Here is an 18384-nt window from a genome sequence, read left to right as displayed (position 1 = left end):
ATTCTACCCAGTTTGCCAAGCTAGGGGTCTGATCCTTTCCCCACGTTTCAGTCTTCCTCGTGATCCCCACACTGTTCTCTGTTCACCACAGCCTCTCTCCCGCTCCCCTACATTCTCCTTCCTGTCCCCATCCCCCTTCCCTCCCCCCCCAGTCTCCCTCCCTGCCTCCTATCAGCCCAGGGGTGGCTCCATTAACTGAGTCTGCTCTTGGTTGTGTGCGAGATGGGGGCCGTTGTGAAGATTAGCCTGGCTGTAGGAAAATGGTGGCTAGCTGAACTAAGGGCCGTCAGTGGCCTGATCCTCACAGGGAATCACCTTGAGACAGTGGCCATGTGAAAAAGAGGCCAAGCATATGAAGTTGGTTCTTTGCCATTCCTAGACTGAGTTGGGGGCACGGAGAAGATGGGGCAGGGAAACAGAGTGACCCTGGGCATTCTGTGAGGTCATTAAACCAGAGCAGAGGTTAGTGTGGGGGACAGACCTGTACTCCCTCCTCACAGGGGAATGGGGGTACTGTCAATGACGGAGGTGGGGGACCAAGTGGTCCTGAGGACCCTGCAAAGTTAATACAACCAGAGCAGAAGAGAGTGGGGTACAGACACCCTGAACTCCCTCTCTTCTCCAGAATGACCCTGACTACGAGAACTGGGGGGATCCTCAGAGAGCAGAAGAGAGCTGGAGGGGATAGATCCCTGCAATATCCGGAGTACTCCCTTTGGGATTGTGCCACCCTGCTCCTCCTGCAGGGAACATACAAGAACAAGCAGCAGTGAGGTACTCCTTGAAGGTTGTGAGCTCTCTGCAGTGGGGGCTCTTTAGTGTACAAGACCCAACAGATGGAGAGGGTGCCCCCTGCGGGTTTGGGTTCCCCCCTGAAAGGAGCTGGGAGGGTGTAGGACCCAACAGCATAAGTGGGAACCCCATTTCTCAGGGGAGGGAGGGCCCAGTAGCAAGAAGAAGAACCACTGGGCTACCTGCAGTGGGCTCTTGGTGAGATTTTCAGAGAGAGACTGCTTCTGACCCTCAGCTGTGTTTCAGGGTTTCACATCATCCAGACAATATACGGCTGTGATCTCCGGGAAGACAACAGCATTCAGGGGTTTTACCAGGATTCATATGACGGACGAGACTTTCTTACCTTCGATAAGGAGACCATGACTTGGGTAGCAGCAGATATTGGGGCTCAGATCACCAAGAGGAGATGGGAGGCTGAAGTAAATGACAACCAGCAGTGGAAACGCTACGTGGAGGGGAATTGTATTTCCTGGCTAAGGAGTGCTCTAGAGTACGGGAAGGAGACTCTACAGAGGAAAGGTAAGGCGGGGGACAAGCCCCACCTAGGGGGACACTACTGGCTACATCTCCATTCCCCAGTTCCAAACTGGAGCAGGTGGGTAGGGGGATATTCAGCGAACCTTGCACCAGGGATAGGTGGGGAAACAACCCCTTCCCTATCAGTTCTGCTGGAAAAAAAGATAAGAAATTGAAAATGTTAAAAGCAGTTCACTGTAGAGAAGCTGCATCTCCAGAGCCACTTGACCAAATGAGCGCAACTTCACATCACAAATTCTACCTCTTCCTCTGATGTGACACAGCCGTTATCAAGGCAATCTGTACTTGTGCATGTTAGAGCACTCTGCTTAATTATGGAAGTGCCACTTCTATGGACACCAGCTTCATTCACCATGTAATTCTTCCCTATTCACTGTCTGTACCATCATATTTCTTGTGTTGCCCCCAGCCCGTGTTCCATCAATGATGGTAGCTTTGTCCTTGTTGCCAAACTTCTCCTACAGTCATTTATGTGCTTCCTTCCATGCCATTCCCTACATGTGGAATTGCCCTCCCCATACTAACCTGGAAGAAGGCTCCCCTTGTCCTTAAAGTTTTCCCCCTCAAGACCTACCTTTGCTGCAACACTTTCATACTTTACTTTTCGATTCTTTTATCAATAAGACACCAGATAATCACACTCAAATTTATTACCAGCTTTTTAGTTAAAGATTAATCACAAACATAGAAGGGAAGAGGTTAAATGCTTTAACACTCCAACTCAGGAGGACAGTCTGCTTCAAAATGTTAACTCACTATTACCCGTTTATGTACCTTGTCTGTTACCATATACACACATTTCCCAGATTCGTTAGCATCATTACACACCCTGATCTTTCCCTTCCCAAACAGTTTGCACTTGCTGTTCAAGGTTACTTGAAATTTCTACCCAGTTTTTTGCAACAATTATACTAATTGCTTATTTCTCTCACAAACCTCAGCAGAACATTATCTTGTCCTTTGCCATCTTTACAAATGCCAACAAGAAAAATCCATACACAGCATTGTAATGTGTATTTCAATGCCAGGGGGCTGGGAAACTGATTTTTCAACATTAGCATAATTCCTTTTGAAATCCATAATATTGGGGTAAATAGATTTGGTAACAACCTACAAGAAATTAGCCAATTCATATTAGCTCGTTTGAGGGGCAATTTAGCACTGTGTGTCACTTTTTGTTTAATGGGCCCTTTCCGTCTCTAATTGGTCAGTTTATCCAGTCCAGTTTTTGCTCCCTGGCCAGGGCAAGATTCTTCTCTCTTTCAAATCCAGGGACTGAGAGGAGATGGGTACAAACCTAGTGTGTGATTGACACCTGTATCTGGAGTTTAGTGAAGCCTGTCAAGGTATTTGTGTCTCTGTGGTTTGGAGCAGAGGCCAGGTCAGGGACCTGGATTCAGGATTCACCGTTGCTGATACTGTGAATTCGGCACAGAAATCCTCTAACATGATGGTTCTCTCTCATCAGAGGGATTCTGTCTCATGGATTCTCATCCTCTCCCACTGCTCGGGTCTCAGAATTTCATGCTGCAAAGCTCTAGAAAATGCTGCCTGGATTAGAGCTTGAAAACACCTCACTTGAGTTTCTTCTTTTTCCCAGTGTGCCCAACAGCTAGAGTGAGCGACAGGTCATCTCGTGACGGCCTCATCACCCTCTCCTGTAAGGTCAGTGGATTCTACCCCCGGGACATCACCGTGACCTGGCTGAAAAATGGGGAGAGCAGACGGCAGGAGACCTACTCTGAAGGCATCCTACCCAATGGGGATGGGACCTACCAGACCTGGGTGACAATGGAGATTGATCCCAAGATCAAAGCCCATTATTCATGTCACGTGGAGCATGAAAGCCTGTTAGAGCCACTCTCTGTCTCCTGGGGTAAGGAGTTTGTGTGTTTGTCTGTTTTCCTAGTGGGAGAGGGGGAATCCATTAAACTCAACCCCTGAAAAATTCTCATTTGGATTTATAGGCTGAAGCTGGACTTTCTCAGGGTCTGTGAGGCCCTGTCCTCTTTGGCTCTGTCCCCCTGCAGTCAAGTTCTTGTGCTAGAGTTGGGACCCACAGTGCCTGGGGCTCATGTCTTGCTCTCCAGTTTGCTGCCTCTGGGGCTGTTGGATACATCTCAGCAATACAGTGTCTCTGAAGGGAGAAGATTAACAACGAGAGATTAAGGCCTGAAGGGACCATTCTAATCATCTGATCTGAGCTCCTGCCTAGTCCAGGGCAGGGGGGAATCACAGTCTGGCCATCTGTGGGCAAACCAGCGCTGATCCTTCAGAAAGAGATTTCCATTCCAGATGTAGTCTCCAAGGGATGGAGAATTTATCACATCCCAGGAGAAGCTCAAATCTGCCCCTTATTTCCAGACAGAGTTGGTCTTGCTTCAGCTTCCAGCCCGTTCTCAACTTCATGCACTCGTGGTCCTGCCATTAGTGCAGGGGACGGGACTAGATAAGCTCTCGAGGTCCCTTCTAGTCCTAGGATTCAGCAGGTTCTCAGAAACACGACTCTATGGGCCCATGTGGCCAGAGGTAGAGGTTTAATGTTGGGAGCAGCTTCTTTCTGTGCGCAGTGATGCTGGAAGAGAGAGTCTGGCCTTGGAATGGAGCGAGGAGGCAGATTAGAGCCCTGCATCGGGGGAGTGTCTCCTATGCCCCAGCACAAGGAAGTCGAGAGAGAATTTATTACCCATCTTTTTGCTTGGTTAATTGGGAAGTGGAAAAATGCAGCATTTGGAAGTGCAAACAATTTCTAAAAGGGCAGCCTGCACTGGAAATCTAGTCAAGAGATGGTTTCACATCATAATCCTGCTACTACGTCCCCTGCCAATTTTTGTGTCATAAACCACATTTCCTTATTCTCTTAGAAATATTTTTCTTTTTGCTGTATTATTATGTGGATCTTTCAGACAACAGGAGAAGCTGATTAATGAAACTTAAAGTGTATACAGAACTTGGGGTTTAACAGGTTCATATAAACCAAGAACAGTATTAAAATATCTCTATCGTCCCCTCTTCACTTCCTGCCCCCTCAAAAAACACGCATAGTGTCTAACTATATTCCTGGCAGGGAAATCCAGAGCTTTGAGGTCAGTTTCCAGTTTGTCACCAGAATCACACAATGGGACTGTGTTCCATTAATCATGAAAGTCAGGGTGGTCAAGGGGGAGCTAGGGGCTGGGAGCCAGGACTCCTGGGTTCTGTCTCTGGAAGGGGAGTGGGGGCAGGTGGGTTAGGGGAGGAGGGGCTGGAAGTCAGGATTCCTGGGGTCTATTCCTGGTTCTTTCACTGACTCTGTGTGATCTTCAGCAAGTCTCCCCCTTTCCCTTTTAGGGATGATACTGACATTCATTCTCTCCCATAGTTCGGTTGATGAAGATTGATTAATGTTATAAAAGTCTTCTATTTTAAGTGCTAAATATTTATTATGAATTGAAGTGGTAGAGGCTGGGTCTAGTGTCCAGGACTTTCTGTGGTGGGGTGTAATGCCTGGTAGGTGCATGGTGGCTGCATTGGAAGGGGTGGATGGTTGCAGGATTCAGCCCTTATCTGGGGAGCTGACTGACTGATCCCTGCACTGGGATGAAAGGGGGGTTTTAGTGGGGGATTTTTCCCCATTGCTCATTCTCTCCATTCCATTTCAGAACCAAATAATAGTCTGATTCCCATTGTGGCTGGAGTTATCACTGCAGCTGTCCTGATTGGTGTTATAATCGGAGTATTCTTCTGGAAAAAGCAATGCCCAGGTAAAGTGGCTGGTTTGGGGTCATTCCCTGGACTTGCCGGGCCCTGCACACCCACCTAAGGCCAACAGCAATACAGGAGCCAGTGTCAGTACTGTGTGACTGTCCCACTGTGGGACTGAGCTAATGACCCCCATAGGAGCTGCTGGAGGGCCAGACCCAGAACCTGGGTGCGGGTTACAGTTTATATGAGGCTCGGTTTTCCAGCGAGCCCAGCAGCCAGTGGGCTGAGATCTTTGGAAACTGTCTCGTGTCTGTCTCTCCTGCCGATCGTGAGCACATGGGACCTTGAGTCCATTACTGAGCGCCAGGGGTCTGTGCTGGGCCAGGGGCCCTGTTTCTGAGCTGTGGACACAGATCGGAGTCGGTTCCTACCTCAGGAGCTGCATTCACTGAAATTTGCCTTCTCTCTGCAGGGAGGACGGGAGACGGCTACGCTGTAGCTCAGGGTAAGTGACAAGAGACCCATCGCCTCTTTTCAAGTGACCATCTCTGAACAGCCATCAGTATTTGCTTGTGGATTTTAGCCTGGAGCCACTGACAGGAGATCATCACTCCTGCTCAAAGACCTTGTCTACAATGAGGCTTTTCGGGAAATCTCCAACTATTGCTCTAGTACCATAGAATCCTAGAACTGGCAGGGACCTCGAGAGGACATCTAGTCCAGTCCCCTGCACTCAAGGCAGGACTAGATATTATCTAGACCAGGGATCTCAAACTCAAATGACCACGAGGGCCACATGAGGACTAGTGCATTGGCCCGAGGGCCGCATCACTGACACCCCTCCCCTGCTGCCCCCAGCCCTGCCCCAACTCTGCCCCTTCTATTAGGCCCCGCCCCTTCCCTGCCCCCATTCCAACCCCTTTCCTTGAAGTCCCCACCCTAACTCCACCCCCTCCCTGCTCCCAGGGGGTGCAGGAGGAGTGCGGGGTGTGGCCAGGGCTCAGGGCAGGGAGTTGGGGTGCAGGATGGGTGCAGGGTGCGGCAGGGGGCTCAGGGAAGGGAGTTGGGGTGCAGGAGGGGTTTGGGGTGCGGGCTCCGGCCCAGCGCCGCTTACCTAGAGCAGCTCCGGGGCCAGGACAGGCTCCCTGCCTGCCTGCCCTGGCCCAGCGCCACTCCGGGAAGCAGCCGGAACCATATGCCTGCAGCCCCTGGGGAAGGGGCCATAGGGCTCCGTGCACTGGCCTTGCTGCTCCTCCAGATACCTCCCCCGAAGCTCCCATTGGCCGCGGTTCCCCATTCCCGGCCAATGGGCGCTGCGGAGGGGCGGTGCCTGGAAGGGAGGGCAACGCACAGAGCCCTCTGCCCCCACCCCCACTCCCCGCCGCCACAGGGACGTGGTGCCGGCCGCTTCAGGGAGCGGCGCAGGGCTTGCGGCGCCACGGGGGCTATAGTTTGCCCACCCCTGGCCTGGAGGGGGTGGGGAGTGGGCCACGGGGAGCTTTGCAGGCTGCAGGAACTAGCCCCACAGGCCGCATGTTTTAAGACCTCTGATATAGACCATCCCTGACTAACCTGTTCTTAAAACCTCCAATGAGAGAGATTCCACAACCTCTCTAGGCAATTTATTCCAGTGCTTAACCACCCTGACAAGATTTTTTTTTCCCTAATGTCCAACCTGAACCTCCCTTGTTGCAATTTAAGCCCATTGCTTCTTGTCCTGTCCTCAGAAGTTGATGAATACAATTTTTCCCCTCCTCCTTGTAACAACCTTTTATGTACTTGCAAACTGTTATCATGTCCCCTCTCTGTCTTCTCTTCTGTGACTAAACAAACCCAATTCTTTCGATCTATCCTCATAGGTCATGTTTTCTAGATCTTTAATCATTCGTATTGCTCTCCCGTGGACTTTCTCCAATTTGTCCACATCCTTCCTGGGCACAATACTCCAGTTCAGGCCTAATCAGCACAGAGTAGAGAGGAAGAATTACTCCTTGTGTCTTGCTTACAACACTCGGGCTAATCATCCCAGAATGATGTTGCCTTTTTTTGCAACCGTGTTACACGGTTGACTCATATTTAGCTTGTGATCCACTATGACCCCAGATTCCTTTCTGTGGTACTTCTTCCTAGGTGTCATTTCCCAATTTTGATGTGTGCAATTGATGGTTTCTTCCTAAGTGGGGTAATTTACATTCGTCCATATTGAATTTCATCCTATTTACTTCAGACTGTTTCTCCAGTTTGTCCAGATCATTTTGAATTTTAATCCTGTCCTCCAAAGCATTTGCAACCCCTTCCTGCTTAGTATCGCCACAATCTTAATAAGTGTACTCTCTATGCCATTATCTAAACCCTTGATGAAGCCATTGAACAGAACCAGACCCAGAACTGATCCCTGAGGGTATGTCTACACTATGAGAGTAGTTCGATTTTACTTAAAGCGAATTTGTGGAACCAATATTACAAAGTCAAACGTGTGTATCCACACTAAGGAAAGTAATTCGACTTTGTGAGTCCACACTAACGGGGCAAGCGTCGACATTGGAAGCGGTGCACTGTGGGCAGCTATCCCACAGTTCCTGCAGTCCCCGCTGCCCATTGGAATTCTGGGTCGAGCCCCCAATGCCTGCTGGGGCAAAAAATGTGTCAAGGGTGGTTTTGGGTAACTGTCATCATTCAACCCTCCCTCCCGCCCTCCCTCCCTGAAAGCGCCGGCGGGCGATCAGTTCACGCACTTTTCTGGTGATTGACAGCGCGGACGCCACAGTACTGTGAGCATGGAGCCCGCTGCGATCATCGCTACAGTTATGGCCGTTGTCAACACCTCGCACCTTATCATTCACCTTTTTCAAAGGCAGATGCTGAGAAATCGGGCGAGGAGGCTACGGCAGCGCAGTGAGGACATTAAGTCTGAGAGGGGCACAGACCTCTCGCAAAGCACGGGACCCCGCGCCGTGGACATCATGGTGGCAATGGGTCATGTTGATGGTGTGGAACGGCAATTCTGGGCCCGGGAAACAAGCACGAACTGGTGGGACCGCACAGTGCTGCAGGTCTGGGATGAATCATAGTGGCTGCGAAACTTTCGGATGCGTAAGGGAACTTTTCTGGAACTTTGTGAGTTGCTGTCCCCTGTCCTGAAGCGCAAGGACACACGGATGCGAGCAGCCCTGACTGTCCAGAAGCGAGTGGCCATAGCCCTCTGGAAGCTTGCAACGCCAGACAGCTACCAGTCAGTCGCGAATCACTTTGGAGTGGGTAAATCTACTGTGGGGGTTGCTGTGATGCAAGTAGCCAACGCAATCGTTGAGCTACTGCTCTCAAAGGTAGTGACCCTGGGAAACGTGCAGGTGATCATAGATGGCTTCGCTGCGATGGGATTCCCAAACTGCGGTGGGGCTATAGATGGAACTCACATCCCTATCCTGGGACCGGCCCACCAGGCCAGCCAGTACATTAACCGAAAGGGCTACTTTTCAATGGTGCTGCAAGCACTGGTGGCCCATAGGGGACGTTTTACCAACATCAATGTCGGATGGCCGGGCAAGGTTCATGATGCTCGCGTTTTCAGGAACTCTGGTTTGTTTAGACGGCTGCAGGAAGGTATTTACTTCCCTGACCACAAAATAACTGTTGGGGATGTGGAGATGCCTATAGTCATCCTCGGGGACCCAGCCTACCCGCTAATGCCCTGGCTCATGAAGCCCTATACAGGCGCCCTGGACAGTGAAAAAGAACTCTTCAACTACCGGCTGAGCAAGTGCAGAATGGTGGTGGAGTGTGCTTTTGGACGTCTGAAGGGGGGAGATGGAGAAGCTTACTGACTCGCTCTGATCTCAGCGAAACCAATATCCCCATTGTTATTGCGGCTTGCTGTGTGCTCCACAATCTCTGTGAGAGCAAGGGGGAGACATTTATGGCGGGGTGGGAGGTTGAGGCAAATCGCCTGGCTGCTGATTACGCCCAGCCAGACAGTCGGACGATTAGAAGAGCCCAGCGGGACGCGCTGTGCATCCGGGAAGCTTTGAAAGCTACGTTCCTGAGTGAGCAGGGTAACCTGTGACTATTAAGTTTGTTTAAACAGAAGCTGAACCTGCCCCCGTTTCTTTACCCACTTAATGTTGACGATCCTCTCCAATTACATACCCTGTTCACCCCGTCCCCTCTCTTCCAACACACCTTTAAAAATAAAATAAATGAAACTTTGTTCGTTAACACTGTTTTCTTTATTAAGGATTTTGTGGTAAAGTGTTGAAACTGGGACGCAGACTGTGTTGGGGAGTGGGTGTAGTGATGGAAAGGACGCTTCTAAACTCGAGGGATGACAGGTTCCTGCTCCTAGAGCGGTCCGCAGTGGTGGACTGGTTGTTTCAATGGAGCCTGCCACCCCTCCTTTTCGGGACTCTGTGTGTGGGGGCTATGTGACTTTGTGGCGCGGGGGGGAGTTACAGATCCCCTGCTGCGTGGCTCTGTCATCCAGGCTAAGGACCGCTGTAACCGCCCTCCCCCGCCACAAACTCACATAGCCCCCCCACACAGAACATGAAAACCACCTCCCAGACTGACCAGGGTGCCTAGTGACTGCAATGTGTGTGTGACCTTCCGCTGAACCTGCCCCCATGTCTGTACTCTGGTAAAGGTGACTGTCCTCTCCAATTACCAACCCCCCCCCCCCCCCTTCAAACACACTCTCCTCTAAAAGAACATGATGGAAACCGTAATTAACAGAAACGTATTTTTTATTAAGAACTACACAGTTAGGGGATGAAACTGGGACGGGGGCTTGGGTGAGGTGCATTTGGAGGGAGGGAAAGGACGTATCAAATCTTTGGGAATGAGAGCCTTCTGCAATTTGAGCAGTCTGCAGGGGTGGAGTGACTGTTTTCATGGCCCCTGCCACCCCTCCTTCTTGGGACTTTGGGTGAGGGGGGGGATGGGACTTTGTGGCGGGGGAGGGCGGTTAGAGAGAGAATGCAGCGGGGCTCTGTCCTCCTGCCTCCGGTCCTGCAGAACATCTACAAGGCGCCGGAGCGTTTGCTCCCTCATTAGTCCAAGCAGCGTTTGAGTTGCCTGCTGGTCTTCCTGCCGCCACCTGTCCTCCCGTTCGCTGTGTGATCGCTGGTATTGCGACATGTTCTTCCTCCACTGGGTCTGCTGTGTCGCCTCGGCTCAGGAGCAGCCCATAAGTTCTGAGAACATCTCGTCCCGTGTCCTTCTCTTTCGTTGCCTGATCTGCGCCAGCCTCTGGGAGGGGGATGCCGGGGTAGCTCGGGAGACACTCGCAGCTGTGGGATGGGAAAAAGGGAGTGAATTCCTCAGAAAGATACAGTTTTGCGAACAATGAATATAGTCTTTTTCTGTGAACAAGACCATGCACAGCACCTATCACATGCGCGCTCAGTACAAGGTCGAATTTTCGGCCTTCCCATTGAGTGCCTGGGGTCTTGCTGTACAGATCACACAAGCGGGGCCGGACAACAGAATTCGGCTAGCAGGCGGACATGGTAAGCCGTAGACTTTTGGCTGCTTAAAGCTTAATTTACAGCAGTGCCCTCCTTTCACGTTCCAAGCAATGCTCCTAGCATTGGCCAGTTCCTGCTGCTGGCAGTCCGGCCAGAATGAACTCTGCCCCTGTCCCACCCCCCTCGCGGCTGTCCCCGGGAAAGATCCCTCCATGCTGCCCCTGTCACGCCTCCACCGCATTGCTGTAAACCGCCGGTTACAGTTATGTAAAGGAACAGACAATCAGTCCCAATACTAACATTCCCCTAATTCAAAGCAGGTCACCATGAGTGATATCACTCTGATGAGGATTTCAGAGACAGAGAAAGACCGCATGCTGCGTGAATGCCAGCAAGCACCAGGGCCGTATGCCGCCATGCTTTGCGAGGCAATGATCCCGGAGTACTTGCTGCTAGCCTGGCGTGGAAAAGTTTCCTACCATGGAGGACGCAATAAGGCCACTCTCCCCAGGAACCTGATGCAAAGGCTTTCACAATACCTCCAGGAGACCTTCGTGGAGATGTCCCAGGAGGATTTCTGCTCTATTCCTGGACATATTGACAGTATTTTCCAGTAGCTGCACTGGCAAGGACTAGAAACTGAAGCGCCTAGGGCAAACTAATCATGAAAAACCCATTGTTAAGATACCATTCCTATTCTGTTCAAAATAAATGTTTAAAACACTTACCTACTGATGTTTCCCCTGATTCACGGTCTGGGTTACCGCCTTGGGAGGGTTGGTAGGGAATCTCCTTGAGGGTGATTTCCCCTGGCTGTCGGGGAAATCAGCGTTGAAAGCACTGTCGACTGCCTCGTCCTCCTCATCTCCTTCCTCATCTTCCCCGTCCGCGAACATCTCCGAGGAAGCGGCCGTCGACAATACCCCATCGTCAGAGTCCACGGACAGTGGTGGGGTAGTGGTGGCGGCCACACCTAGAATGGAATGCAGTGCCTCGTAGAAACGGCATGTGTGGGGCTGGGATCCAGAGCGTCCGTTTGACTCTTTGGTCTTCTGGTACCCTTGTCTCAGCTCCTTAATTTTCATGTGGCACTGTGTTGCATCCCGGCTGTATCCTCTCTCCGTCATGGCTTTGGAGATCTTCTCGTAGATCTTGGCATTCCGTTTTTTTGATCGCAGCTCCGAAAGCACGGACTCATCGCCCCACACAGCGATCAGATCCAAGACTTCCCGATCAGTCCATGCTGGGGCCCTCTTTCTATTCTGCGATTGCATGGTCACCTCTGCTGGAGAGCTCTGCATCGTTGCCAGTGCTGCTGAGCTCGCCACAATGTCCAAACAGGAAATGAGATTTAAACTGGCCAGACAGGAAAAGAAATTCAGATTTTCCCGGGGCTTTTCCTGTGTGGCTGGTCAAAGCATCCGAGCTCAGACTGCTGTCCAGAGCATCAACAGAGTGGTGCACTGTGGGATAGCTCCCAGAGCTATTAGCATCGAATTACATCCACACCTATCCTAATTCGACATGGCCATGTCCAATTTAGCGCTATTCCCCTCGTTGGGGAGGAGTACAGAAATCGATTTAAAGAGACCTCTATGTCGAAATAAATAGCTTCGTTGTGTGGACGGGTGCAGGGTTAATTCGAGTTAACGCTGCTAAATACAACATAACCTCCTAGTGTAGACCAGGCCTGAGGGACCCCACTTGTTATGCCCTTCCAACATGACTGTGAACTATTGATAACTATTCTCTGGGAACAGTTTTCCAACCAGTTCTGCACCCACTTTATAGTAGCACCATCTAGGCTATATTTCCCTAGTTTGTTAATGAGAAGGTCCTATGAGACATTATCAAAAGCCCTACTAAAATCAAGTTATACCACATCTACCATTTCCTCCCATACACAAGGCTTGTTACCCTATCAAAGAAAGCTATCAGGTTGGTTTTACACAATTTGTTCTTGACAAATCCAGGCTGACTGTTACTATCACCTTATTATCTTCTAGGTGTTTGCAAATTGATTGCTTCATTATTTGCCCCATTATCTTTCTGGGTACTGAAGTTAAACTGACTGGTCTGTAATTCTTCGGGTTGTCCCTAATCCCCTTTTTATAGATTGGCACTATGTTTCCCCTCTTCCAGTCCTCTCTGCCATCTTCCATGACTTTTCAAAGATATTGGTTCAGATATCTGCTCTGTCACTTCCTTGAGTATTCTAGGGTGCCTTTCATCAGGCCTTGGTGACTTGAAGATATCTAACTTGTCTAAATCATTTTTAACTTGTTCTTTCCCTACGTTAGCCTCAGATTCTACCTCAGTTTCACTGGTGTTCACTATGCTCAACGTCCAATAGCTATAAAACCTTATGGTGAAAACGGAAACAAAAAAGTCATTTAGCCCTTTCCCCATTTTCACATAGAGTCATAGAATCTCAGGGTTGGAAGGGACCTCAGGAGGTCATCTAGTCCAACCCCCTGCTCAAAGCAGGACCAACCCCAACTAAATCATCCCAGCCAGGGCTTTGTCAAGCCTGACCTTAAAAACCTCTAAGGAAGGAGATTCCACCACCTCCCTAGGTAACCCATTCTAGTGCTTCACCACCCTCCTAGTGAAATAGTGTTTCCTAATATAAATTAAATAAATAAATTAATGGAGATATCCCATCTCCTAGAACTGGAAGGGACCTTGAAAGGTCATCGAGTCCAGCCCCCTGCCTTCACTAGCAGGACCAAGTACTGATTTTTCCCCAGATCCCTAAGTGGCCCCCTCAAGGATTGAACTCTCAACCCTGGGTTTAGCAGGCCAATGCTCAAACCACTGAGCTATCCCTCCCCCCAACCTAAACCTCCCCCTCTGCAACTTGAGACCATTACTCCTTGTTCTGTCATCTTCTACCACTGAGAACTGTGTAGATCCATCCTCTTTGGAACCCCCTTTCAGGTAGTTGAAAGCAGCTATCAAATCCCCCCTCATTCTTCTCTTCTGCAGACTAAATAATCCTAGTTCCTTCAGCCACTCCTCATGTGCTCCAGCCCCATAATCATTTTTGTTGCCCTCCGCTGGACTCTTTCCAATGTATCCACATCCTTCTTGTAGTGTGGGGCCCAAAACTGGACACAGTACTCTAAATGTGGCCTCACCGGTGCCGAATAGAAGGGAATGATCACGTCCCTCGGTCTGCGGGAAATGCCCCTACTGATACAACCCAAGATGCCATTAGCCTTCTTGGAAACAAGGGCACACTGTTGACTCATATTGCACACTGTTGACTCATATTCGGCTTTTCGTCCACTGTAACCCCTAGGTCCTTTTCTGCAGAACTGCTGCCCAGCCATTCGGTCCCTAGTCTGTAGCAGTGCATGGGATTCTTCCTTCCTAAGTGCAGGACTCTGCACTTGTCCTTGTTGAACCTCATCATATTTCTTTTGGCCCAATCCTCTAATTTGTCTAGGTCCCTCTGTATCCTATCCCTACCCTCCAGCGTATCAACCTCTCCTCCCATGTTCTGTTATTGTCTTTCTTTCCTCATTGACTAATGGGCCTACCCTATCCTTGGTCTTCCTCTTGCTGCTAATGTATTTGTAGAATGTTTTGTTGTTACCCTTTATGTCTCTAGCTAGTTTGATCTCGTTTTGTACCTTGACCTTTCTGATTTTGCCCCTACATACTTGCATTATTTGTTTACAGTTATCCTTTGTAATTTGACCTAGTTTCCACTTTGTGTAGGACTCTCTTTTGATTTTTAGATCATTGAAGATCTCCTAGTTTAAGCCAGTGTGGTCTCTTGCCATCCTTCATTGCTTTCCTGTGCAGTGGGATAGTTTGCATCTGTGCGCTTGATAATGTCTCTTTGAGAACTTTCCAACTCTTCTGAACTGTTTTTCCCCTTAGACTTGCTTCCCATGGGATCTTACCTAGCAACTCCCTGAGTTTGCTAAAGTCTGTCTTCTTGAAATCCATTATTTTATTGTGTTGTTTTCCCTCCTACCATTCTTTAGAATCATGAATTCTGTCATTTCATGATCACTTTCACCCAAGCTGCCTTCCACTTTCAAATTCTCAACCAGTTCCTCCCTATTTGTCAAAGTTAAATCTAGAACAGCCTCTCCCCTAGTAGCTTTCTCCACCTTCTGAAAGAAAAAATGTCTCCAATACATTCCAAGAACTTGTTGGATAATCTGCCCTGCTTTGTTATTTTCCCAGCAGAGGTCGTCTTCAGTAGTGTAGAGTGGCTGTAGACACATGTTCTGTAACCTTGCTCAGAGGAAGTCTAGATGATGCAGTGGTTAAAAACACCTGAACCCCATCTCCTCAATTGCTCCACCTTTGCTATCACTGGTGGAATTGCATTGCTTGCGGGGATGGGTCCCAATTTTTCTAGTGCAGAGAAGGCGGTGGTCAGGAATGTATACGGTGGTGTTGGGCAGAATTATTATCCCCCTAGAGCTGTGCTGTGTGTGGCTGAGTGTGACCCTGAAGGTGTCTGACCTGCTTTTAATGTTACACTTCTTTTGACTTACCTGAAAGTTGGTTTGGTGCTTGTGAAATCTGGGCCTGATCCAAAGCCTGTTGAAGCCAATGGGCGTCTTTCCATTGGCGTCAGATCGGCACCAAGCTGTCACCTCGAGGACCACGAGTTCAAATCCCCTCCTCAGTTGTCTCCTGCAATTAGCTTTAGGGACAAGACCAAGACTAAAACTATGGGAAATATTTACATAAATGATGGACTGTCTCAGAGGCCATCTAATGCCTGGCACCAAGAGTCAGTATAAAATGCGTAGATCTGCCGGGCCCTGCTAGGGTGTAGCCGTCCAGCTCTCTCTTTACCCTCTCAGGGGTGTCTCCAGCGGGTACCTGAGGGGGTTTGAGAAGTGCCAACACAACCTCCTCGGAACACCCCCCTTCCTCCTACAGTTGGCCCTGAGTCGTGCCTCCCTCGCTCCTCCTCGTTACTCCAGAACAACGAAAATTCACATGCAAGAAGTTTGTTCTTGCTCAGCCCTGCCCTGGGCTCCCTGTGTCCTGAGAGTGTTGAATTCCCAGAAGTCAAAGGTTGGCAAACCAGGATATGCCGAGGTAGAATGATGCTTCCCACGCAACTCGAACTCTGCCCCAGTGGGTCTGGGAATAGGAACAGGAAGTAGAACAGCACCAGGCCAAACCAAACTCACCCTTGTCTGTGTGCCCAGCACCGCCCCAAATCCGCGTTCCTCTTCATGCCATCCACACTGTTCTGTGCAGCGCCATTGATTAAGGCGGGAATTGCTGTCGATTGGCAGGGTGTGAGGGTGAAGTCTGTGGTCTGCTTGAAGGACCCATTTGGGCACAGACCGAAGGGGGCAGAGTTGAGGTTGTTTGGCCTGAGTATCCATAGCCCAGCATTTCTTAGTTTGCTAGCCTTTGACTGTTGAGTGTTCAGTGCTTCCATTCTGAAGAGACAGGAAAAGCACAAGTCAGTGCTGACCTCGTACAATGGTAACGTTTTTTGCATGTGAATAGTGGAAATCCAGGGCAGCTGCATTGTAGACTGATCTGTGCACCAACCACCTCACTGCTAGGGAAGAGTAAGGTGATGACTGTTCCCTTTGGATAAGAGTCCCCCGTATCTACTAACTACGCTGAAGCCCTGCCTTGTGAGAGATGCTAATATACTCTCTCTTCTCCTCCTCCTCTGCACAGCAAGTGACCAAGGATCTAGTGGCTCTGACAGATCTGCCAAGGGTAAGTGAGGGGGGCTCTAGCCTGGGGGTTCACTGCTCTCACTGAGGCCTCTGGAGAGAGACACCTAGTCCAAGTCATTGGACCCTGAGTCTCACTGGCCCGTCCCCTCTAGCAAACCAGCCCCATGGAGCAGAACAAGGGAGTTCTGGATCTCTTATTTCCCTTTTATTCACACAGGTTCGCAGCCAAATCCCCCTTGTTTTCTCTGCGATGAATTTAGGTGTGCAAGACTCTAGTGAGAGGGGTTTCTCTGTGGCTGCTGATAGAGCATTGGGTGAGATTTGTCATGATAAATCCAGCTGCTTCAGAGAACAGTCTCCAGTGAACCTGCAGGAGGGACAGAGCCCAGCACCTGAGGCTCCAGGAACACAGATCTCTGACACTGGAGCTAAAAGCTTTGTCGGCGGGGTTAGAGATTTTGTCCACTAAACATGGAGCCACTAGGGTGACCATCCATTATGGCAGGTTCCCTTTAATAGACGTTGCCTGTGTTTAACTTCTGCAGCTTAACAGAGCCTGTTGGAGTCTGTGCCACAACCTGAGGGGACCCCAGAGAGGAAGATGGATGAGCTCTGCTCTGTCTCCCTACAAGAACCAATCAACCTCTCCCAGCTTTTCTCTGGCACTTGGAGTGTCCCATGTGGGATTTCTGGCCTCATTTATCTGCTCACTGAACCACGTTTTACCTTTTAGATGTAATAGTTTTCTGTAATAATGTTTTATTTGCACAAAATAATTTCCAAAATGTTAATGGATAAAAACTCTTTTAGTAAGAGTTTAGTATTTGCTAGCATTTAGTGTGTGCACTCAATGCTCTACGCTGCGCAGTGCTGTTTGCACACTCTGTACGGTATGCTAGATATGTGAGCAGTAACTGCTTGTGTGTATATGGTGGGGGACCTATTTTTTTTCTGTAGAATTTCATGATTGTAACATAGTAAATGGCCTGGTCTACTCACAGCTGGTAGCACTGTTGCTATCATCAGCGGAGGAAGTCTGGTGGACAGGAATAAGTGTCTGCATTTAGTTTATAAGTGCCTCTAATGGCCTGTTCACCATTTGTAGAGCCATAGAAATGCTGGGCTAGAAGGGACCTCAAGAGGTCACTGGCAAGACCAAGTAAACCAAGACCATTCCTTGTCACACCCCAATGGCCCTCTCCCTCAAGTCCCCTGGGAAGGCAGATCAGTATTGTATGTTGCTAACACTGGTGCAGTATTCTGGGAAGAGTTAAAGGTGTGAGTGAGTGGGGAATGGAAGGTTCCTTTGCAGGTTTCAGGAGGCCAAAGGAGGGAGAGAGAGAGACAAGGGAACGGGTTAACTTGACACTCCAGCTAGGCCTGGATAAGAGGTTGACTCCAGCCCAAGGTCACTGCACACAACAGATTCTCTGCTACCTGCCAAGAAAGAGGGGGGCCGAGCTTCCAACCCTGCCCTGCCATAAGAAAGGAGACTCACAGAACAGAAACTGCAGGGGCTGCGAAAACGAGGGAGACAGTGAAGGTCAGCGAATGGGACAGGCGTCTCCCATCCCCTGAAGCCGGAGTGTTTTGGGGAAGCTGAGGAAGCCACAGAAAACCGGTTCAGACTGGGGCAGAGAGCAAAAGCCCTCAGGAACACCTAGGGTAAAAACCCTCCCGAGAGCGGAAGCAAGTTGGAGATTTACAGCGGACCCCGGACGACCTGTGCCCAGGGAAGAACTCCCGTCCACCCTTCCCCCCGCCTTCTTCTTACATTACACCCAGACTTGGGTTGTGCGTTCCTTCCTTCCTCAGAGTGACGTGGGAAACACGCAGCACTCTCCGCTGTTATTTTCTTAATAAAACTTTAAACTTAGTTACATGGTGTGCTCTCTTCATCTCCACCCCTAAAAATCCCGCTGCCTTAGACTGATCACCTAAGGTCTCTGGCAGCTTGGTAACATAAATCTGTCACACCCTGACAGATGTTTGTCCAGCCTGTTTTTAAAAACCTCCAATGATGGGGATTCCACATCCTCTCTAGGTAACCTATGTGACTAAGTGGGATATTTTCCTAATGTTGCGTATGTATACTGTGTGTGCCTCAGTTTCCCCCATGTGCTGCATGTCTAACCAAGGTGGGAGGAGGGGTGTCTATTGTTGCAGAGGACCAGGTGTGACTCAGTCTAGCAGCCTGGACCCCAGACCATAGCCTGGACACTTTG

The 18384-nt window shown here is 49.7% G+C and overlaps 1 protein-coding gene and 1 pseudogene across 1 annotated transcript; one reads left to right on the top strand and one right to left on the bottom strand.

Annotated features, from left to right (window-relative positions):
* Positions 1-18035, top strand: part of LOC135976651 (class I histocompatibility antigen, F10 alpha chain-like) — a 34817-nt pseudogene extending 16782 nt beyond the window's left edge.
* On the bottom strand, positions 9738-11828 carry LOC135976653 (myb/SANT-like DNA-binding domain-containing protein 1). Its single transcript, XM_065573549.1, has 2 exons — positions 11207-11828; positions 9738-10301 (listed from the first exon to the last, which is right to left on the bottom strand). The coding sequence occupies exon 1, from the start codon at positions 11777-11779 to the stop codon at positions 11207-11209; it is 573 nt and encodes a 190-aa protein (XP_065429621.1). The 5' UTR covers positions 11780-11828; the 3' UTR covers positions 9738-10301.
* Positions 18036-18384: the final 349 nt, after the last annotated feature.

Source organism: Chrysemys picta, chromosome 19 (genome assembly GCF_011386835.1).
Source record: "Chrysemys picta bellii isolate R12L10 chromosome 19, ASM1138683v2, whole genome shotgun sequence".
Lineage (NCBI taxonomy): Eukaryota > Metazoa > Chordata > Testudines > Emydidae > Chrysemys > Chrysemys picta.
This window is presented reverse-complemented; position numbering and strand designations above follow the sequence as displayed.

Excerpts from the sequence above, each read along its gene's own strand:
- LOC135976653 (XM_065573549.1), bottom strand. The coding sequence starts at position 11,779 with ATGCAGAGCTCTCCAGCAGAGGTGACCATGCAATCGCAGAATAGAAAG.